The 7,595-nt window shown below is 37.7% G+C and overlaps 1 protein-coding gene across 1 annotated transcript; it reads left to right on the forward strand.

The window, feature by feature from the left end:
• Positions 1–815: 815 nt before the first annotated feature.
• LOC107659907 (alpha-crystallin B chain-like) lies at positions 816–4,717 on the forward strand. Its single transcript, XM_016449008.1, has 3 exons — positions 816–854; positions 3,867–4,076; positions 4,532–4,717. The coding sequence occupies exons 1-3, from the start codon at positions 816–818 to the stop codon at positions 4,694–4,696; spliced, it is 414 nt and encodes a 137-aa protein (XP_016304494.1). The 3' UTR covers positions 4,697–4,717.
• Positions 4,718–7,595: the final 2,878 nt, after the last annotated feature.

Here is a 7,595-nt window from a genome sequence, read left to right on the forward strand (position 1 = left end):
AAGGACTACTGATGCATTAGTAGCATTTGAAAAAAAATAATTGAAAAAAAAACAAACAAAAAAGAGTTACAGAATGATCATGTCTACAAGACAATACTGCAGTAAATAAATATTCTAGAAATGCCTCATTTATATTGCTGTGAAACCGCAATAATGGCTCCCTCTGTTCTGATTTAACCTCAACCACAATTAATGTTGCATGAATGCAACATCAAGCTACACCATATGAAATTAGTGTATGGCAACAAAGGGAAGCAACATGAAATGCAAATGGGCTTTGGCGCTCACACGAAGGTCACATGATTGCTCCTATGCCATTGCTTACAATCCTGATCTCTGATGCGCATGGTTTTGACCATTGCGCGAGGGGGGAAGTGATAAAAAAAAAAAAAAAAAATGTATTAATAAAAATTAATGAATAAATAAAGCGACAAGGTTATTGGCTGCCATATGTATCATATGTATAGGATGAATATCTATTTGAATGTGACGTCTGCACCCTAAATAATGTCAGAAAATGAACATGATGAACATGATGGAAGAGATAAGAATTGACATCAAGAAAAGAAAGACCCCCGTAGCTTATGTAATCGACCGCACATTTTAACCAATCAAAAGGGAAACATAACATGGGAAAATTCAAAAGGAATTGTGCAATAACCTGGCATCTGGACCAAGATATGTATTATGATTTAGGAGTGCTCAAATCATTCAGTCTGATATATGTTACAGCCACTGTAAAGACAAACATGACAATCATAAAGGTTAAAGATAATTGTACAGAAGCAACTATTAGTTTTTCCCAAATTCGTACCATGGAAGACCAATCAGAGGCAGTGGCAGATTACTACTGGGTATGTGCGGGGAAAATATTAAGGGCAACACTACCACAGGACTCGAAAGGAATTTGCACCAGAGCACGATTGTTACAAGGGGTAACAATAATTAATGGGGACTTAAATGAAACTGAACAGCCCCCACCAAAGAGACACAGAGTTAAAAAGCCAATGAAATAGATCCAAATGTGTACATAGATTCAATTGGCCAGCCAAGAGGAATACCAGAGCAATATAAAGCTAGAAATGAAATAAAGTCTGGATTTGAGTCTATATTTGAATGGATAGCCCCAAATAAGAACACAGAGTGGATAAATTATATTTACTACAATCAGCAGCGATTCATTAATTGCATTGATGATCCATTGAAAGCCCTGGGAGAACAATTGGGTCCTACAAGTAAAATGATATGACAAAACAGACAAGCACTGAACTGGCTTTTGTCCGAAAAAGGAGATGTATGTGTAATGTTTGGAACTGACTGTTATACTTATATTTCAAATAGTACAGCCCCAGCTGGATCATTCACCAAAGCTATGGAGGAACTGAAAAACCTGAGAGATGAGATCAATGCTGGCCAGTGCTGCAGCCAAACAGATGATTAACGTGTCAGTGAAGCCAACTGGAATTGACATTGGGTGTACCAACGTGCATACAGTGGGACCTGGACTGGATGAGCTGGATGAATTTGTGTAAAACCTTCCTGAAAAACAACAGAGTGGTAGGGAAGGGGTGCCTTTTATTTTCTATTTTTTATTTTATCCTGTATTGTAACTTTTGATAGAAAGGGAGTTAGTATCTTCATTGTATTTTCTTTTTATATATTATGTAGTAGTATTAGAACACGTGGATAGAGTAGGAAGGAAGTTAGAGGGTGTTATGTATTTTATTTTGGCATATGCTCCTTCCTGAAGTCATTTACTCCTTAAGGCATGTATATTTGAAGTCATTTATTTTTCATTTATTCTGAAATCATTTATTTTAAAGAGCATTTATTCTCCTATATAAATGAAATGTAAAATGTGATTGTTTTTTGGAAAGAAAGGGGACGCTGAAGGTCTTAAGCAGGTCATTGTCCGTGTTACGAGGCAATGCAACCAGAAAAAGGGGACGATAAAGAAAGATTACTTATTTTCATAATTTAACCTTCATTTATCAGTATATAGTTTGTTTGTTCTTTAACACTGGAAAAGTCATCAAAGTATGAAAAGAAGAAAGGAGTATCAGTGGTTTACATTGGATTGTACCAGTGAACTTGAGTAACCCAGTGAACTTTGGGTGATTTCCAGAAGTTGACAGTAACGAGTAAACAGATTTGATGTATGTCTCATGGGACCACCGCCAACCAATGGGAGGCAGCAAAATGAAAGTTTTTAAAAAATGGTTGATTTGGCCAAATTCCACCATTTAAAAGATGGACCAGGTGTGCTAGTAATAAATTGTGGCAAACCAGACAGGCATAACCAATAAAAAACCGGAACTACCAACTTTGGTAAGGGAAAGAGGTATAAATATGGGTGCCTGGACGGACAAAGACTCAGATGCAGCGGCTGTCATCTCGGCTTTGTTGCTGTGCTCAATAAAGTCTTATTTTGACATCTGGAACTCTGCTTCTTGAGCTTTTTTGACAACTTCAAAAAAGACCATTGTTTGTTCCACGACAACTGCTGGTTCGTCTGGTCAGAGGAGAACTGGCACCCCGACTGAGCCTGGTTTCTCCCAAGGTTTTTTCTCCATTCTGTCACCGATGGAGTTTTGGTTCCTTGCCGCTGTCGCCTCTGGCTTGCTTAGTTGGGGACACTTCATTTCCAGCGATACCGTTGACTTGATTGCAAAGATACTATTTAAACTGAGCTGGATGTTGACATCACTGAATTCAATGATGAACTGTCTTTAACTGAAAAATTTGTGTTTACTATTGTCATTTTGCATTATTGACACACTATTTTCCTAATTAATGCTGTTCAGTTGCTTTGACACAATCTGTATTGTTAAAAGCGCTATATAAATAAAGGTGACTTGACTTGACTTGACTTGAATAAACTTCTTTTTCGTAAGGGTATAGAAGACCAAGAGGTGAAACTCTGTAGAATGTTCCATTGCAACAGCGGCGCCCAGCAGCAGCCCTGCGCTTCCACCATTTTGGCAGTCCACTAGATAGCTGCCGCTATGGCAAATATCAGCTGCTTTGTTTAAAAAAACCGTACATTAAAGCTGAAATACAGCCTGAACGATGACAATAATATCGTACAATCACTAGACTAGTGATCATCAAATCCCTCTTAACAGTTAATTTTACAGATTTTATTTTAAGTTCAAGTGTTATCATTATTAACACTGAATTAATACCAACATATGAAATTAAATGAATGACAGAAAAATTAGGAATGTTGGACAATAAATATATAACAGGAATAGCTTGACAGACTGTTTTTGCAGTATTGTCTTATATTAATGTCTGTTAAAGGAAGACTGTAAAAAATAACTTTTTTATGTAAAAAAAAAAAAAAACCCACACGTACAGCCACTTTCTCCAAAATTGTTTAATTATTTAATTATGACCGAGACACAGCAACGCATAATCTAATCTAGATCATCATGTCTGTAGTGTGTTCCAGGGGATTAAAACGTACAATATATATTTCAGACCTAGTGGAGTAATAGTAAATAATAGTATAGTAATTGTAAATGTGTAAGTTGCATAAGCACATTACTTAGCCATATAAATCATTATTATGCTTTCTATGGCTAGGACCTGCAGTTCCTACAAGGATTTAAGTTTACTACTAGACTAAAAACAGTTAAAGTTAGCAGGTGCATAAGACGTCCCACTTCAAAACATACAATATTTTTACACTTTTGTGAATAATTACCTGTCAGGGTCTTTGGGAAAACGATGAAAGGCAAGATTTTTATTGTCACACTGATCGTTTTTGCAGTGGTTTGCCCAACATTGCGTTCTTTTATTCCACTTTGACCTCTCTTTCGTTGTTATTCTGTCTAATTCTGTGTATCTGTGCTGTTGTCCAGTTGGAATTTTCACCCCAAAATGGCAGCCACGCAACCGAAGCGTCACCTAGTGGCTGTTACCCAAAAAGCATCAGAGTTTCGCCTCTTGGTCTATCCTCTTTGGAACTGTTTATAATCAAACTGGATGTGAAGCACTATTCTCCAGACGAACTGATGGTCAAGATCAATGATGATTTTATTGAGATTCATGGGAAACATGATGAACGGCAGGTAACAAAACATAAAGTCACCTTCATTTTATTCACCGTCCATTAAATAGTGTTTTTTGTAATATTGTACTATAGATAACATATTAAAATAGAATGCAGCTTTCAGTTTAACTGAATTGGCCACGCCCGCAGGAAGTTGAGTTGGAATGACAGTAAGTCTGTAAAAGCCTTTAAAAACCTTCAAATATCAAGACTTTCGAACTTTCTAGTAAAAATTCCATTTTGAATTTGACATCATTCTTTTTTTTCTCTCTTGTTCAAGGTTTCATTTTACGTAAACACATTTTAAATTCGTAGAATTTCAGTTCTAGTTTCTGTTTTCTACCTCAGTTCAAATTGAAATAAAATTCAAGAAAACATTATCAACTGAATTCTAAATGGTGCATAACACTGATAGACATTGTGTTATGATTGCTATACCTCAGTTCGAAGAAACAGAATCTGTGTCTCTTACAGGACGAGCATGGCACTGTGGCAAGGGAGTTTTACAGGAAGTACAAGATCCCTGACGATGTAGATGTAGATCCAGGTGCCATCACTGCTTCTCTGTCCTCTGATGGTGTGCTGACCATCTGCACACCACGCCACCCCTTACGAAAATTAACCATGGTTTTACAATAGTAAAACTGTAGTAAACCATGACTGTAGTAACCAGTTTGGTGTGAACCATGGTTTTAAAAACCATGGTTCAAGTACCACAAATTAACTATGGTTGTATTACCATAGTTTAATCATGGTTTTATTATGGTTGTATTACCATAGTTTAACCATGGTTTTACTAAAGTACCTCAAATTACATTTAAGCCTAGTTCCCCTTCAGGAACTCGAGCTGCTTCGAAACGCTACGGGAACGCCTCCAGCGTGACCACGCTCTGAATCAGCCAGCGCTTGCTTCACTCCTGAAGCTGGCGCCGGTTTCACCGCACGTGCTTTTATATTTCCTGGTCGCTACGTCACCCCGCCCGTGACGTCTCGCCCATCCATTGGACTGATTACACATGTGATTCAGAGCGTGGTCACGCTGGAGGCGTTCCTGTAGCGTTTCGACGCAGCGTCTCGTTCCCTTCGGGGAACCATGGTTACATACGTAACCTGGAGACGTTATTCAACAAACATCTACAAAATAAATACAGAATGACAAGTTACTATTCTGTGATACAGGCTTTATTACAGCAGTTACATCATCTGAAAAAAATATATGAACTGTTGCAGTTGTTCTCACATGACAAAATGATTCAGAACTATGAACTACAACTTTATAAAAAAAAATGGTGATAAAGCACTGCAGTGGTAAAGATGGTTTTCTGCTCATTTACAAAATAAAAATGGCTAATTGTTACACTGTAATAATGCATTATCTCTATAGAAATGAATTACATGTTGTACAAATAAACATGACTTAGTGCACATACACAGCATTATACCGCCTACCTCCTTTACAATATCTTATAGGGCTGCCTGCAACTAACAATTTTTTTGATAATCAATTTATCTGTAGATTATTTTTGTATTAACTGGATGACAAAAATAAAAAAAATAAAAAAATACATAATTTTAATCCATTATTTTAAACAATGTCATTTCACATCGTGCCTATGAAAACAAATATAATGAATGTATCTAGGCTCTGCTGTACATTATAAGCATTAAAGTGTTAAAATACAAACATTACATTCTAAACCTAAAAACAACAGATTGCTTGCTGTTTTAAAACAGAATTTAAAACAATTTAAACAAAAACACAATGTTAACTTGTACGAGTTACGAGGAACAAACACAATCATTCGTCTGAACAGAGTAATTATATTATATTAATGGACAATTCCAACAATAGTGCCTTTACTGTTACTGCTCTCATAAATATGATTACTTGTGTTACATGTAGGGTTTTAAACCTACTCTTAATTTTTCTAACAAAAAATATTTTAGCAAAATGTGTATTTTCATCAGAATTATGAGCGGTCTGTTTGTTTTGATGCACTAATCAAATTCGTTGACGATTATTTTCATTATCGATTAGTTGTTGCAGGCCTAGTTTTATACAACCTGTAAACACAAGCCCAACACAGGCAGATGTGTGCAGTCCATAGGGTGCATCAAGGTCGCATTAACAACCTTGATTACAATATCAATAAAGGTAAAAAAGGTTTTTATTGGAAAAGTTTTACACATACTACAAAATACATTCACAAGAAATGAGAAGTACTTTTAAGAATGTTTAAAATGATATCAACTCACATGAGATGAAGATTTCAGTCATTTCAGGCCTAAAGCAAGCTGATTTATTCTAGATCGAGTCACCTCATGGGGACCGATGAAGGCTAGATGAATCCTCCACTCTTTTACTTGGTGAAGGAAATGCTCCTCTTTTCAAAAACTTTTGATGCTGCATACATGGCAGTTGTCAGTCTATCATATAGTCCAGTAGGTTACAGTCCAACTTTGGTTTGGCTGTCTTGATCTTCACCCCATATGGTCTCAGGACCTAACAATGAGAAGAATATATACACAATATTAATAAACAGCTTACTGGAATACGGTCCTGAGAGAATACTGGCAGAGATGCGTAGGAAATACTGGATTCTTCGGGGTAGGGAAGCAATCCGACGTTATCAGAACAAAGATTGTCCAGTATGTCAGAAGTTTCGCAAAAACCCACAGATACCCAGGATGGCAGACCTGCCTCCTGCCAGACTACGTCTATTTAAACCTGCCTTCTATTCTACTGGCATTGACTGTTTCGGGCCATATTTTGTAAAGATTGGACATAGAAGTGAGAAGCGCTGGGGTATTCTGTTCAAGTGCATGACTACACGTGCTGTGTATATTGATCTTCTCCCGAGACTCGATACAGACTCCTTCCTTATGGCCCTCAGACGTTTTATAGCCAGACGTGGGAAACCTTTTGAGGTTTTATGTGATCAAGGTACTAATTTTAAAGTAGGGGAAAAGGAGCTGCATGAGACATATGCTGAACTAGTTCCAGAGCTGCAGGAACAACTTGCCAGTCAGCAGATTATCTTTCGTTTCAACCCGCCTCATGCCCCACATTTCGGTGGGTGTTGGGAAAGGGAAATTCGTTCCCTGAAACAAGCTCTACAGGTCACTCTGGGAACTCAACCGATACCAGAGGAAACTCTTCAAACTGTGCTAATCGAGATTGAAGGGATCCTAAATTCTAAACCCCTGGGGTATACATCCTCCAATGCCTCTGATCCAGATCCTATTACTCCTAATTCGCTCCTTATGGGGCGGCCTGATTCGTCCCTTCCTCAAGTGATGTACCCCCAAAGTGAACTATTGAGTCGACGTCGTTGGCGGCATAGCCAAATCATAGCAGATCACTTTTGGAAGCGGTTTATCAAATTCTATTTGCCTGGTCTTCAGACTCGCAGCAAGTGGCAGCGAGAGTCACCCAATATCAAGGTGGGAACTACGGTTATGATTGTGGACCCTCATTTTCCCAGGGCCCTATGGCTCATTGGTCAGAGCTCTCAAGTATTCCCTGGGTTGGACAATA

The sequence above is a fragment of the Sinocyclocheilus anshuiensis genome, unplaced genomic scaffold (genome assembly GCF_001515605.1).
Source record: "Sinocyclocheilus anshuiensis isolate Anshui unplaced genomic scaffold, SAMN03320099.WGS_v1.1 scaffold1241, whole genome shotgun sequence".
Lineage (NCBI taxonomy): Eukaryota > Metazoa > Chordata > Actinopteri > Cypriniformes > Cyprinidae > Sinocyclocheilus > Sinocyclocheilus anshuiensis.